At 41.2% G+C, this 16,875-nt stretch overlaps 1 protein-coding gene across 4 annotated transcripts in view; it reads left to right on the forward strand.

The window, feature by feature from the left end:
• Window positions 1–16,875, forward strand: part of LOC113579719 (carbohydrate sulfotransferase 8) — a 37,214-nt gene that overhangs the window by 16,966 nt on the left and 3,373 nt on the right. For all 4 annotated transcript variants that reach the window (XM_035531939.2, XM_081699252.1, XM_035531940.2 and 1 more), the window contains one exon: window positions 16,768–16,808. In XM_035531939.2, coding sequence (XP_035387832.1) covers window positions 16,768–16,808 — 41 coding nt within the window. The remainder of the gene's footprint in view (window positions 1–16,767; window positions 16,809–16,875) is intronic.

Consider the following 16,875-nt stretch of genomic DNA (forward strand, 5'->3'; position numbering starts at 1 on the left):
GTGGGTGGGTGGGTGTGTGTCTGTGTCTACATGGCCATGTCCCATCTTTGTTACTTGGTTGTGTGTTACACCTGTCCCTTGTTGGAATCGTCATTAACGTGTATATTTAATTTTATGTGTATTAGTCTTTGTCAGTGTTTGACCCTGTATAAGCTATGTTGTAGCTGCCTTAGTGTGTTTTCATACTGGTTATCGCTCAGTGTGGTTCATGTTTTGGTTCCATTTTTTGTTGCAAGTTGAATAAACACCTGTGTCTCATCAAACGACGGCTTGCCTCTGCATCTTGCTTCGCCTCCCTTCGTTACAACTGTTTGGATATATGACTGATTTTATCTCTCTCTCAAAACTAAACCCAAATTGTTGAGCCCTAGAAAAGAAATCTCAGTGCCTTTTAAATTAACAAAGTTCCATTGCAGCAACTGGAGGTTTGTAGTCATTTTCAAATTTTGACTGTGTGCTCTGCATAAGTAGGCACAGACGTCTTACTCCCCAGCCTTCAATAGTTAACAGAGAGTGGATGATTTATCAGTTAGTTGGATCACAGTGAAATACGACACCATTACAATGAGATAATCAGCATCTGAGCAATGTGATTCGATCTCAGCAAAAGTGCTAGTGCAGTTCTTAAGATGAGCTCTCAAGTTCTAACGACGAGACGTCCAATTTATTTGCTTTCAGACTGGTGCGGTGTAATGTATTGTGGCGTAACATAGTAAGTGAGATGGAGGGCTACATTATCGCGTTTTGCTGACCAGCACTCCCTTTTAGTTTAATTGCTGTGGTACCAGCATAACATGCTGTATAATATCACGAGTCAGGAGGGTCAAGAGGAGGCCCTGATGGTGACATGGTTTTACATGCTGAAGGTGGACCCAGTGAGAATGTTGTTGTAGAACATTTGTGGACCTTGTAAAGAAGGTCAAATAGTAACAGCATTTTTTTTATGACAGAGATATAAATATGAAGTTAACTTAGTCAATAATAAAATAATCCCAATGGTACAAATAACAAATATTCAAAATCTTGTTTGCTTTTCTGCTGTTATGGTTGGACAGCCACAGAGAACTTGCAAACTGTAGACAGTGCCACTAGACACTAGACATGTGTAGACATGTGCCACTAATGTTCTATGCAACATTTTGCATTATTCTCACAGTCTCCTCGGGTCAACAACGGACACTACTGTAGCAACAATCTAAATGATACAGACCAAAATAAGCTGTGAGAGCAAAGAATAATAATAAAATAAAGAAATAAGCAATGAACGTCTATTCCAGTTTTCTAGTAGTCCCAGTCTAGGTTCAACTGTGTATGTGTGTCTGAAACCCATCTTGCATGAGAATGACTGTCAAGGGCAATGGAGAAGTAGTTGGCTGGGGTGGAGTGATGATGCCCTACAGTAGGGGGGCATCAGTGGGTGGTGGGAAGAGAAATTGCAGCTGAGATGGGTTGAGTCTCAGTAAAAACATGACAGCAGGAGAAGGTGTACCTCAGCAGTCAATGGGCTATGTTCAGTGGTTAAATACTAGAATCAGTTTGAAAATGTCTTCGATTTGCATGGCCGTATTGGACAAGAATTCTCTTATTCTGCATTGCACAAACCACTGTGAAAATCTGTATGTGGTATCACCTTTGTCAATAATGAGAGATTAAATAAATTGTTTCTTAAATGAGTATCATATTGATTACCAGCATTGATAAATATGTATTCAGTTACTATGTGAAAAGCCAGTTTATAACTTTGGTTCATAGCTCCAGCCACAGTGACACAAATTCAGACACATAGCTGCAAAAAACAGGTTTTATTTAGTGCACATTGACAGTCACTGAATCAAAGCGAGGCAGGATGGTGAGACCCAGTGTATTACACCAATCTTTCCACCTCTCCTCTCTCTGATTTGCAAAGCTGCAGATAACATTTTTACATACCGAGGTTCCAGACTCAGAGGAGAGGTGTGACATGCGTGAAAAGCCTGCTTTGTTTGAGCCGTGGGTGCACTGATGCACCTCTGCATGGAGAGCTCTTAGCAGAGCTCACAGGGATTTGCATGCAAGGTCAGGCAGGCCGGGCTACAGAACAACGAGCCTGTTGGGACGAGACTGCACCTGGAAACCTGAATACCAAAGCATATGTGCCACTGTTCTATGCATCATTTTGTGTTATTCCCACAGGATATCAATATTGCAGATGCCATGGAACAAAATCAGAAAGGTTATTAATGTTTAAGCTTAGAGCAAGGATTGGATCTGTGCTTGGGGCTTTGCCTGCACCCACATGAAACTGTGGGAAATGCAGAAATGCTCTTCCAACTTGTAACAATTCCTCCACATTCTTTGTGAGATCAGGTCCACTATTTGGTTATAATATAGCCTATGATTGAAATAAAAGTCAAAAGAGCTGGTGAAGGGGAGTTAGTGCAGTCTCTTTTACTTAATGAAGCCTCTCATTACCATTCATTCATAATTAGCAGTGCTTGTATTTCTGGACAAAGTGTTTCTTAAACAGTGAAAAGATCTGAGTTACTGTGTGATGTCCCACAGAAAGGTGTGGAGGTCTAGTCTGTGCATGTGCATGCACATGTTTATGTGGAAAGAGGATTTGCAGAAAAGCAAACTGGTCCAAGGTCCAACTGGTCCAACTGGTCTTTCAAAACAAACTGGTCCAAGGTCAAGGCAGCATGATTGCACGCAGCCCCTCTGACTCACTCTGCTCCACTTCAGCTAGATGTGGAAAGTAGATCATAAATCTGTTTTTGCAAGTAGACCCTCAAATCCAGCTCTTTATTTCTGACTTTCAAGAAATTCTGACCATTCTGATCCTCTCTTAGAGCATTGTTCATGGTAATGTCTTGGGTATGGAGCTTTATGTATTGTAAAGCAATTCACACTCACACTCAAATGGTAAGTATTTATTATGAGGTGTAGCTTTCTTCTTACTTGTTCCTATAGCTGCATGCTTTATAATGTGCATGACATAAAATGGGACAACTTACAATATAGGTACAAAAGTGCAGAATTCTTTGAATACTGTTTATAATGACTGATTTATTCAAACTTTACATTATGCATTCTCCTACAATCTTTCTGGAATACCTTGCTATAGTATTTGTTTGACATGTTTCTTTAGACTAGAACTATTTAAATTCAGAAATGGTTCACAGAGAATGATTCCTTTATGAGTCTGTCTGAATGCCATAACGACACAAATATGTAGTGTTTGTATGTCATGGTACGGCCCCCTCCTCCCAGACGTGTGTGTGTGTGTGTGTATATGTGTTCATCTGCATTGCCACGCCCTCCCCCATGTATTACACCTGTTCCTCGTTTCGTGACATTACGGGATATGTATATAAAGTCTTGTGTAGTCGTTGTTGGTTGTTGGTGTTTAACCTTATGTGAGCATATGTGCTACATTGTCTTCGTCATTGTGTTCTACACAGCTCGCCTTTGTATTCCGTCAAGCCTCCCAGCGTGACACTGCAATTATGTAAATAGCAGAAGCTTATTCTTTTGAGTGAGTGTGATGTGTTGGAAAAACAAACTGATCATTTGCATGATCTTAAACTGAATGCTAGCTCTAAATTGACTTGTTTACTGCTGTAAAACATTCTCTTATGCTCCTGGTAGATGAAGTTATGCCTAGTTGCTGATTTGGTTTATTAGGTAGTGAAGTGTAAACATACTACTGTAACGTCCCGAGTGCCGCAGGTCGAGGAACATGACGTACAGACTCCATCGGTGTAGACAGACATTTATATAGGACATGTACAACATTGGCGCTCACATGCAACATCAACGATAAACACAAACGTGGGCACTGACAATCTGAAAAAGACACTAACATGGTTACCATCAACTATGTGAACAAACACTACACGACATGAACAAAGGCAATGACTGACAAAGATACACGCACCAGCAGGGGTTTAAATACATATAGACAATCACATTCAACCATGTGCAGGTGTGTGCGAACAAGGGAGGCGTGGTTACAAAAAGGATAAAGGGAAGTCGCTCTGCAAGCGGCGGGCCGTACCAGGCGACCAGTGGGACTGGGAGCAGTCCGTGACAACTACTGGTTACTGGGTCACATGGTGCAGTGCATCAGCTCCTTTCAATGGTTTTTCAGGCAGAAGACCACTGTGTGATGTCAACTTCAAACAAAAGCCAAGTGTTGCAGTTAAACCAAATGTAACAGAACCAATGAGCAAGTGAAATCTTATATTCTAATGGGACCTGTTCAAGTTAATCTTTATATTCCAGTGAAACCTGCTCCAGAGGAACTTAATATTTAAATGATCAGCCCCTTATACTGTCCAGCCTGACGTTTGAGAGGTTAAAGTTTTACAGAGCTGAAGGTATTGTCATGGCTTCTGTTCTACTGTATAATTGCTGCTGTGTTATGTGTGGCCCAGTGATTTCTGTCTGTGGCATGATGTGGGTGAGGTTGCTGTTTGCTTATTAGGCTATCTCCAATGATTGTGCAGTGGTTCTCTGGTGTTCAAGGCTACTTCCTGCCTTCCAGGGCAAGCCAGAGCAGGGGTCTCATACACCACAGAGACTCTGACATAATCAGGCCAAGGGCTGCTCCTCCTACACCACAGTTTTGTTTTAAGGTGTGAAAGGACAGTCTATTTATTAAATGTTCAGAGACTTTGTTTTTTGTTTGTTTGTTTATCATTTTGAGAACACTGAGAAATAATACACCAAAGACAGATCGTTATATATTCTATGAGCACAATTTGTAGTCATCTAATACGTGTGGTGGCACAATCTGGAGAGATTTTAAAAAGACAATAAAAGTTCTCAAACACAGTCGCAGCTCCATCCCTGTTGCCATAGCCATCCATGGCCAGGACAGCAAAATTGGCTGTGCTCTCAGGGCAGGGGGGATGGCATGCTCTGTCAATTTGTAGTGACACTGGCCAATCACGGGTGTCTGTATGCTCATGCATCAGAAGGGGGTGGATAGCGCTATCCACCAACTGTGTTATGCCCCCAACATTGCATGAGTCACATCTCGGAAAAAAAAAAAAGTGCCAATTGGTTGCACATGCCTTTTCTGAGGCATGTGACAGCCCTCACACTTCCTTCTTTGCATCTGTCGTGTGATGGGGGGAGTTACCTGATTGATGGAGATTGAAATAAAAAATTGAAGAAAAACTGGCAAATCTCACCTGCCAAAAAAACAAAAAACATACCATGGTCTCATGCCTCTTAATGCCAAGGCCACAATGTGTTGTAGTCTATCAACACTTTTATATATGATGTAGATGTAAATATGCATTTATATGACCTAGATAATGATTAGCACAAGGTTATTTAGTCTGCAGATATCCATACACATGTGGGAGTGAGCAGAGAGGAGAGCAGCAGGCATGTGGTAGACTACTTTAACTTAAGGGGCTTTCCACAGAGCTTGCTAATCAACTGTACATAATTTGAAGTCCAAGATAAGGTTATCCACAGATTTTTTGCCAGTCCCAAACAAATGATTGACATTGCAGTGTTGAACAATTGAGATTGAACACATTCTATAATACTGGCACATCTAGTTCCTCTGAATGGGAGATAGGTGGAATTAGGTAATGACCTTAATTAATTATGGGGAACGACTGGTATTCTTTCAACCAGTCTGTGCTGTGTCACAGCCTATTTTCGATATCATTTATCTCTAGCATTCAGGATACATTCACTACAGATGCATGCATGCATATTCTAATGCCATCCTTCCATGCATACTGCAGATGGTTCTGTCAGCAGCAGAGCATTCGTTTCCCAAAACCCAGTCCCTTGGTAAAATATATTTTGGCTGCCCTGATGTAGTGAGTTGGCTAGAAGCAGAAGGATTCGACCCAATATCAAACAGCTTATAAAAGCTACTTTTACTACTAACTCTGATGAACATATCACATGAACTATAATAGATGTGGAAATGCAAAGATTAACTGTATGCATTGCCAGTATTTTCTGGATACATTTAGCCAAAAAGATCATTTGAAATAAATTGGTGTTCTAAACCTTCCTATTTGAAATAAATGTCATTAATTATCATGCTTTTAATTGCAGAAGTAACGGTGAATTTCTGCCTATAATTTTCCTAAGTGAAAAAACAGAATGCTATAAGATATAATCTGTCTGCTTTTCTTTTAGCAGGACATCCTTTAACGTGCCACTCAAATTGTACTTTTGTAGTAGGAGTCCTTGCCTTAAAAAGAAGTGCAGCAGAGTGATCTGCCTGACATGGTAACAGTCACCCATACTGTTCTTCTATTTACCAGCATTTACTCCTAGGCCTTGTGCTCAAAGGAGAATGAATCTTCATACTAATATCAAACTTCACGGTCTTTTGTATTTATCTGGGAACCTCTTCTGCTGTCACATTCTTTAGTAATTCTTTAATAATTTCTGACCTTAATTAAGCTAGATCATAACTTCAGCTGTTACTGTAGCATAAGAGTATACAGGACAGCCAATTCTATAAAAGAGGTCTGTAATGGCCCACACCAAGTTCAGTCTGTCTCCTGGTCCTGCTGGAACTCTGGCAAGAAATTGCTTAATTCCTTTTAGATGAAAACATCTCTGCTTTTATATACAACTATGTTAATATATCATTATAGCTATATAGGTTATTGGATACATTTTGTTGCTAAAGACCTGCTGTGTGTGAATGCATTCCACAGTCCTGAGCAGCCTATCTCCCTGTGAAGAATTTGCGAGCTGAAGCTGTTTACAGATTCCTTGCAGATGCTGGTGTGATATAAAGCAGTGAGCCATCACTGGGTAAAATTGATAAATGGGCGGGTGACCATAATGGCAACGGTATGAAATTGGATACTTGGCATTTCTAGATTTAATTTACTGTAGGGCATGCATTGGAGGAGCACTGCTCCATAGCCTGCTTTCTCGTGACAAGCACCTAATTATTTTAACCCATCCAAGTGTAGACCTTTCAGAGACGAACAAGCACGCACAGTGGCTCGCCCCTGGAGCTGGCTAGCTGGCATAGATGGATTTCTCGCTGCGGTGCATTATACATATAGCAATGGAAGAAATGCAGATGGTACCTGGACTGTCTCAGTGCATGTGCCCAGCTGTAGTTTCCTCACAATTTCATTTCAGACCGAGTTGCCCGGGCCCTAGCATGGTAGTATTTATATTGGGGTTTTATTGCCCAGTGCCAGCTGAATTCATGTTGGATGTCGGTTTTAATGGCATGTATGCCAAAGTGTTTGAAATAAACACAAAATGCATGAGGCTGTTACAGAATATGTATAGAACATTACAATTGTATTCCTATTTTTCTATCACAGGGTCTTCATACTTAGTATTATTTCTAATTTTAATCTAGTTCTAATTTTAATTTAACTGGTTTAACCTCTCTGACCAAGACATCAAAGATCAAATTATGTTGAACATCAATGCCAACTCTGTTCCACCACCACCAGTAAGAGAATAAATCCCATTAAACTACCTTCACCTCTGTCTATCCTTGTTAAAGAAAGGTCTTTACATTGGCTACTTTTACACATGACTTTTAAAATTAAGACAGGAATGTCTTCAGTACTAAAGAAACAACATAGACCTAAAAGTTTTATAATGCTTCCAATCAGAATATTTTTGAAATTGTGCCATTTTTAAATGATGTGTGTCCCTTACGGTGAAAAACAGAGCAGATGTTCCATGTGACTGCACTGTGAAGTGATGTTAGTGATGTCATGATGGGCACTTTGAAAAGCAGAACATTAGGGAGGCCATTAGTGTTATGTTACCGACCAGACTCCATTTCCTTTCACTGCTGAGCAGTTGTGATGCTGCTGTTTGTCTGGAACCTTTAACACATCAAGGAGAAAGGCAGTCCAAAACCCTAACCTTAACCCAAAACCAGCCATGCTCAGAGGCCCGGTCGTGTTCAGCTATCACAGGCTTCTGTCAACCTGCCCTGAGAAGTCGATTCATTACAAGATCTGTCTGTCATGACATATCAGATTCCTCACAAAGGAAATGTAGCAATTACTATGTTTTGAATGTTTTGCATGGCCCAGTCTAGCATCTCTGCCTCACTTGTTGGGATGGCAAGCCGCTGATATCATACCTGAGTCATTTACTATTACTCATGACCCCGAGAACAGCAGACATTCTTGAATGTAAGGGCACGAGGTGCAGCTCAGGATTGTAGGACTGCATTCCCACTGGGACACAACGCTGCACAGATTACCGATACCAATTCTGATTCAGCACTTCTGATTCAGCTCATGGAAGCGCATGATATGTATATTAGAAAGTTGAATTTAGGTGTACAGGAAAAATGTCACATCAAATATTCTCTGCATTGCTTTAGCCAGCCAAATCTGGAGTTTGAGAACCTATGTCTAACAATAAAATGATTGTTACTTGAGAACTGTGACATGCTTAGGAAGCTGACATTTCAGGTAGTCTTTAGTATCTGACCTAATATATCTAAAATAACATCCAGGTGAGTTTTGTTTTCACTTCTCCTTTCAGCTCACAATAACAATTATTATTTTATTGTGTTTGTGTGAATTGTTTCTTTTTCTCCATCAGCGACCTTGTGTCTGTGAAAGGCGCTATATAAATTGAACTTATTATTAGTCCATTTATTCAAATGATAGCCAAGGTTTTATCAAAAGACTTGACATTAAAAGGTGTTAGCACTCTTGTTAGCAAAGTGTTGCTCAGATATAGAAACTGAAGTTGCTTGGTGGGGGAAATTGCACCAACTTCTTTTAGAAACCAGCGATGAAGCTAAATCCATTTCACACTAGTGCACGAGAATTACACCGCATTCGATTTCTTCCCCTTCTCTTATATTGTATTGTTCTTTAAATGTTCTTACACCAAATCTTTTTGGGGAGGACAGACACATTATCTGCAAGTGAAATAACCTGAGGCGGTTGCTAACAGTCCAAATAGCAGAGTGAGCTTCAGGCTCCCGTACAGCAGTACAGTTCCCTGGCGAGCTTTTTGTTTATGTCTTGTTGTGAAATTGGATGAGGGTGGAGGTGGGGGAGGCTTGAGCTCTTGAAAATCCGGATGGAGCTGTCCCCCACCTCCTGCGCTCTTCCTTCAAGAGTGTGCAGGTGAGCTCACAGCAGAAGGTGTGAAAGACAAGCAAGACACCAGTGTTGTTGAGTGTTTGGTTTGTTTGACAAAGATTTCTCATTTTACATTCTTGCTTGAAGCTTGTTTACAAGATCTAACTTTTGTTTGAATTCTTATTTCTGCCCCCTGTGAGTCAATGTGTCTCAGACCTGAGTTTGTTTCCTTTTTGGAATCTAGACATGTCTGTGCTTGTGTGTGTGTGCAAGTACATTCAGTGCATTCTCATCATTGAAATAAGACCCTCTGCTCATAACCAATTTCAGGAATAGTATGTCAGGCGCTGTTATGTGAGCATGAGGCATTTAACACAAATCAGACCTCAGCAGCATGAATACAGACAAACTCGGCAAAGCAGCAGGACAGATTTCTCTCTTAGCTCAGGAGGCCCATCAAGGTCAGTACAGGTATGTCAGCATGTATTTCTGTGCCCTTTGTAAAAACCATAAATGCCCAAATCCTTGCTCACAGGCATTTATTCAGCATCATTTGAGGTGCACTGACATAGAGCACCATTCCCAAAATAATCCATTTTTATTACGTCTTATTAGGAATTATGCAAAGCAATATCTCAGCATTCAGAGAGAAGGCCATCTTATCTTGGAAACAACAGAGAAGTGCATTGCTGGAGGAAGAGATGGGTTTCAGACTGATTAGTCAGGCCTGACATTAGCAGGGTATGACATGTTCCCTAAGGATCTATGAGCATATGCAGGTGACCTTTCACCTAATGAAACTCAGAATAATATGATAATCTCCTAATTAGTCCTTTATCATTTAATTCAAAATGTCAATGCACCTGATACAATAATACGTTTTCACCTATAGGATGTTAATACTAAACCAGAATGAGCTATAAACAGCTCTAGACATCTCAAAGAAAGACACTATTGCAAAGTAATACCCTTCGAGGTGCTAGCAATAAAAAAAAACAAAAACGTGTTGACTTAAATCTGAAATTCTGAAAAAATCACTCTTTTAGAGTGATCTCTGTATGTAGCCCCCAACTACAGGCTGTTAATGCTAACTACAACAGTGCATATCCATGACAACCGTAAATGACAACGACAACAAATGTGATCGGCTGATGCTGATTTTGAAAATACATAAATAAAAGGTGTAGTTAAACACTTCCAAAAGTAGGGGGCACTGCAGTGTGCCCAGCACCCTCCCCTTTTCATCGTTCCTGGGCATCGATAGTGTTGAAAGATGTACAGTCTGCTTTTACAGATTTCAAACCTCCCTGGCACTTAGTACCTCAGTTTCTCTGAATCTTTCCATCTCAGCAAGCATATGAGAAGTACTCCCGGCTCTCTGTCGCATTGTCCCATGAGGCAAAGCAGCTGTCTGTGACTCAGCAGTGAATCATACCTCCAGCGATGTACTGCATGCATGGGGGCCTGAGAGACAGGTGGGTACATTTAGCAGCCAACCAGAAGAGGAGTACTCAAACTCAAAAAAGTACAGACACAAACACACACACACACACACACACACACACACACACACACACACACAACCCCACAAAAAAACCCCAGAAACATTGAACACTATTTAATGCTTTTGTATCCTTCAATTATAAGCTTAGTGCAGCTTTTCGTTTTGATACATGAGTGTTTCGGATTTCTTACTTGCTGATACACAGGGCCTGTTCTGAATGTTGGTCTTTGGTCATTTTGGCCTTTTTGAGTAATCTTTTGTCTAGTCTATTTTTGATTTTTTTGCATCATTATAAATTTGACCAGAGATGTTTGAGGAACTTGGAAAATCTTCTATGAACTATGATATGCACCCAGTAATGAACCCTGATAAATATTGGTCACACATGCTCATCTCTTGCATCCAACTATTTATTATGGTCTCTTGCTTTCTGAGCATAAAGATCCATCGCCACTGAAGTAATTACATTTGCTCTTACACAAGCTTAGCAAGCTTGTGAGGTGGCTGCCAGTTGAGCACCGGTTGCCAGCATGTTGGTGAATTCAGGATCTTTCAGCGGCAGGAGCGAAGAGAACGCGGGGGGGGGGGGGGGGGAGTGATGTAGGGGGCTGCAAATGAATAAGCTTAATGAAGAGTTGCAGATTGTGTGGACCCCTGCAGGGAATGAGTATGTGTGTGAGAGAGCAGCACAGTGATGAGGAAATGCGTGCTCTCTTTCAGCACAGTGATGAAGAAACATGTGCTCTCTTTCAGCACAGTGATGAAGAAATGTGCTCTATTTCAGCACAGTGATGAAGAAACGTGCTCTCTTTCAGCACAGTGATGAAGAGACGCGTGCTCTATTTCAGCACAGTGATGAAGAAACGTGCTCTCTTTCAGCACAGTGATGAAGAGACGCGTGCTCTATTTCAGCACAGTGATGAAGAAACGTGCTCTCTTTCAGCACAGTGATGAAGAGACGCGTGCTCTATTTCAGCACAGTGATGAAACGTGCTCTCCTTCAGCACAGTGATGAGGAAACATGTTCTCTCTTTCAGCACAGTGATGAAGAAACATGTGCTCTCTTTCAGCACAGCAGCTGACAACAGACGGCTGCTGCATCAGGTGTCTACTGCAACACAACAGGAGTAAATATGAGAACTGCCTCACAATGAATGACGAGTCGCATGTCAAATAAAAGCCCAGACTGCTTTAGACTCCCATAGTTAAACAGCATGACTGAAATGAATGTATGTACCGTGAGGATCTCAGTCTTAAAAAAATGTCTGAGAATAAGTATTTTGTTGTTTTTTTATGCACAGAGTATAACTTTGTTTGTTCTGTCCAAAGTAGGGCTTTAAAGCTTTAGACCTTGGTAGGAGGGCATAAAAACAGCTCAGTTGTTTAGGAGGAAATGTCCACAGACAGCATGTTACATTCCTAACGATATTCCATTAGTTCCATCCAACCATCCACACTTCCTTATACCCGTCTGTCCACCTCTCCCTGAGCCAATCACTCAAAATCTGCCAGTCAGTCCTTTAGTCAATAAATCCTTCCATCTCTCTGTTGTTTGCTTATTAATTCTGTTTCTTTGTCTCAGTTCATTCTTACTTTTCCTCTATGCACTGCTGGCTGGGGTGTGTAGAGATGTTAACTATTCTTCTGTCTAGCAGGTATAAATATTGATGTGCAGAGAGGCAGTGTGGCTGTCAGAGGGTGTTCAAATAAAGACAGAGAGAGCAGGCGAGCGAATGGGGATGTTTGGAGTGCACATCCTGTATGCCCTTTGGAGTTTTAAAGCTGCCACAGAGAATAAGTATATCTCATCTCACAGGCTTGCCTAAAGAATCCTTAATCATAAATCTAAAGTTGCGAGAGGTTATAGTGTATTGGCATAACACAACCCCTAACATGGTATGTGTGTGTGGGGGGGAAGCTATTTTCTAGCCTCATTTACACCTTATTTTGAAAATTTGAATCATTTTGTATTGGTGTAGCCAAGGCAGCTTGAGTTCGGAGTTTGTATTGATGTCTTGGTACTTATTACAACTGATTTCTCTATAAGAAAAGCTATGCATAGTAATCAAAACCAATATCATAAGATTGCTCAATGCTTTGTCAAATTTGTATTCTGAATTAATAATATGCAAGATTTCTGGATTATTTTTCATTTAACACTAACTGGAGAAAAGTTACAGTTTAAGATAATAAAGATTTTGAGTACTTTCTACAGCCTCCTAGAGCAACTTGACACACAAAGACTTGAATTTGCTCTCTCTCTCTCTCTATCTCTCTCTCTCTCTCACACACACACACACACACACACACACACACACACACACACACACACACACACACACACACACACACACGCAGTCCCTGTACAGACACCACGGAATTGTACATCCTGACACAAGCAAGGCATGGCAGCAGGTGCTAAGATTAGGTGCAGTCCTCTTTCCACCAAACTGCTGAGTGCTGCATGTGAAACAGTCTACAAATGACACCAATCTGCTTCCCTTTGGCAGTTGTGAGTCTATACTGAAAAGTGTGAAATCTTGATTGATTTTGCATTCTGAGATTCATTTTTACCCCATTTTTCACGAGCATGAACTAGGTTTTGTCCTATTCAACCCCAGTACCTGGTAACTCTTCCTGGTTTGGTTATGGTGTGACAAAGAGCTTAGATCCCAGCCCTACCACAGCAGCCACAGCATATGCCGGAATGTGTCGGAATGACAGGCTTTTCACTGTGCTTTGGGTTTCATGAATATACCAATGCCTGTGACCCAGTTTGTCTTACACACTCTCTACCTGTCAACTCAGGTGTTGACAGATGACACGGGCTAAAATTAGCTGCACTGTTGTTTTTGGAGCCTGTGGCTTGATGTGTGATACTTCTGTGTCCTCTACCTCTTCTACAAGGTGAATACCAGGGATAGTTCAACACAAGTCAGATAATGTGGTAGTATCTACTATGTTAAGAGGAAATACCTTATTTTGAGATACCTATTCAGGTGTCTGTGTTATTTTTAAGATATTATATATATATATAATATTTAGTACAAATGCTGCAAAGATGAGAGGGTCATGGATATGTTTTCTTATGAGATATTTTTTAGGATAGAAAAAGGCTAAAAGAAAAAAGATTTCTCATGCAAAACAGTGCTAGCTGACCTTATACTCAGGTGCTTGAGGGTTTCTTTAAAACTTAGCCATTATTTCCTCCAATATGCTTAGAAAAAATGACACGATCACACGAAATGTGGAAGAGAAAATGTCTGATTTCATTCAATCCCGCTTGGACCTCTTCCTGATCACTCACGTCAACTTTTCATGGTGTCCGTGATGCATCGTTTTGATGTTCTGAACAAGTGTGCTGTGGTAACACACTGTTATTACATAGGAGATTCCTCATTCCCTCATTCTCTTGGTCTCTTTTCTTAGGAGTTTAGGAAAGCAAAATGTATGGGTATAACGCTGCCTTATGAGCAGTTTTGCAAGACTAAAGGGTGGATTTGGAAAAGTAAAACTGGTGCAAGACCTATGTGAAAAAGCAGCATGTTAAATAAAACCAAGACTCAATCACCTTACCTAATTCACCTCATTATCACCTAGTCCTCAAAGGAGTAATTTGCCGAAAAAAGTGTGCCTCACTAGTTTATTTGTAGAATGCTAAATGCTCCTCACTTTAGCATTCATAACACGATTATCATTTTAATGAAACTCATGAGTGAAAGCCTTATAATGATTCAGTTGCAGAGTACATTTTTCAGTGATGCGTTATGATGAAGTGCGAATTACCTGCAGGGGTTCATAGATTAGTGAACTAAGCCATTTCCTCAGTATCCACAAACAAACCAAATCTTATATTGGAATTGCAATATTGTTCCAGATGATAAAAAATTGGATTAATTTAGGTGTTTCTTCCTAAATCAGAACTCAATACTCAGTACTTGCTAAATGCATCACTTGTATTTTCCAGTTTCCAGTTTGACTTTCCAGTTTGAGATTCATTTTTACCTTTTTTACATCTGCATGAACTATTTGTTTGTTTGTTTGTTTTGTTTTTTTTCTTTTCTTTTTTCACAGTGCTTTGACTCTCATGAATAGACCTGGGTCTTTTACCCACTTTGCCTTACACATCCTATACCTGTCACTTTAGATGTGGACAGAGGAGAACTGCTAATATCTGGTGCTGTCAGTTAATAAGTGCAGCAGCTGAACTTCTAGGTACTGGCTCTACCTTTGCTCAGTTAAATGCCTAATTGTGGTTAACACCAAGCCAAGGTCTGTGATTCAGGCACTCATCTGTCGACAGCTTGCTTGTACAGATTTTTGGCTATCACAAAGGTCAAAAGGGGCATGGAATCAGAGTGATGGGCAGTTCGGCGGGCAGGTCTTCATCAATGCTGAAGTGCCACCCATCTGCTCTGAGTCGTTTACTCCACCGGGCTGACGCGCCTTCGTCGGCCCTGAATCGTGCCCGGGCCGGTGCTGAGGAGAGGCGTACTGCTGAAACCGGGGCCATCTCTCCTCTTCCTCGCTGCTCCATGGCCGATGCCCCTATATGCTTTCCCCAACATCAGGCTGTTTGTGCATGCCAACTCAGTGTGGAGTTAGTGCACTCGTGTAAAATATCACTCTGCAGGTTTCTTGTCTTGCTCTCACTACAGCTTTCTGCACTATGCCTCTACCTCCCATGACTGCTTAACCATTAACAATAATTTTGCACCCAGTATTTTACTGTCCTACTTCACACTTTACTCTGCAGTCTACTGCAGTCTACATTAGTGCTGAGATGACCTATAGGGTGAGCCTGTAGATTAGAAAAGATAATAAACTATAGCAGATATTAGGAAAATTATGAATATGCTGTATATTCCCTATGAAATTCAAAATTCCTTCCATTTATGAATAGGCAGTGTCTTTCTTTTATCTCCAATAAAGGTTAAAACTGCTTTTTGAAAAATGCGATAATACATTTATTTGCAAATATAAATACAGTCCTACATACATGCTTATACTAGATACACACGATCACCTAGATCAGAAAGGCACACACAGGAACTTAACAGAATGTTTCATGAGCAACTGAAGTACTGAGAAAAATGAATTCTTTGTGATAAAAGTCTCTAAGCTGAAAATTATCAACAAGATACAAAGGGGGCAGTAGCAGGATAGTGCTTGACAAACAGTAGAGGAATAAAGAGGGAGTGAGCAGGGAAGGGGTAAAAGACTTTTAAACGCATCTTATACTCTGTTCTCTAGTCTGCCTTTAGTGTCCAGGACACTGCAAGTCAGTTCCTACTCTGTAAAGAATCCATCGTTGAGGAGTATCCAGGGCTTGCATATCTAATCAATAGCTGTCTCGATCCCTCCATCGGTCAGTGTCAGGGCGTGGAGACCTTTTTCAAACCGTTACCTGGCTGTCTGTGATGCAGCTCCTGCTCTAATCTCTACCCCTCTGGTACAGTCTCTGAGAGGCAGGTGGGTCTGTCGCAACCACCGCTAACGAAAAACAGCTGTGAGGAAGACCCAAATGTCAGTGCTGTACAAACGTAGCACCTGGAAAGCAGCTGTCAGCAGATGAGGAAAATTCAAGGCTAACTGATGTTTTCTTTTAAATACACTAATCGCTTCTTACCAAAAGTTCCAGTTTTCTTTTAGGTCATGCTTTCTGAGCTGCCATTATAGTGAATGTAACTCAGCTGAAGTTCTTTCTTTGTTTTGCATACAATAACCTTGGTGCTGAGGTGCTGATACTGCTGGGTTGCCATCTGGAAGCTGCAGTAAGCAGTAGCATAGAAACATTAAAGCTGGCCATGGAGGTGCCTCCCCTCCCATTCACTCTGCCTCACCTCTGCCTCCCCCCACTCTGCCTCACCTCTGCCTCCCTTCCTGCTCCCTCTGCTTCCCCTGTCCTTTCCTGACCTGTGCCTCCCCTCCTCCTCCTGCCTCCCCTCCTCCTCCTGCCTCCCCTCCTCCTCCTGCCTCCCCTCTGCCCCTCCTTTGCCTCACCTCTGCCCCACTCAGGCTTCATGCCCTTTCCCCTGATAGTGACTCTATGAACATTGCCTCCAGATTAGTGTTCTTTAAGTGTGGCTTTAGAAGTCAAATCCTTACAGGTATACTCATATAGTATTGTCCCTTGCTTTAGGCTGAAGGGTGACTCAAAGGATTTGGAGCCAAATTAATACATCATTCTTTTTCCTTCTTGCATAGGTGGAAAGCTCTTATACTCCAGTGGGCAGCTTGTGAAAAAGGTATGCGCATGTTCTCTGTGCTACTGCATCATCCCAGGTGCTTATCTCATCATATCAGCTAAAAGGA

This window comes from Electrophorus electricus, chromosome 16 (assembly GCF_041902795.1).
Source record: "Electrophorus electricus isolate QZ-2024a chromosome 16, ASM4190279v1, whole genome shotgun sequence".
Classification (NCBI taxonomy): Eukaryota; Metazoa; Chordata; class Actinopteri; order Gymnotiformes; family Gymnotidae; genus Electrophorus; species Electrophorus electricus.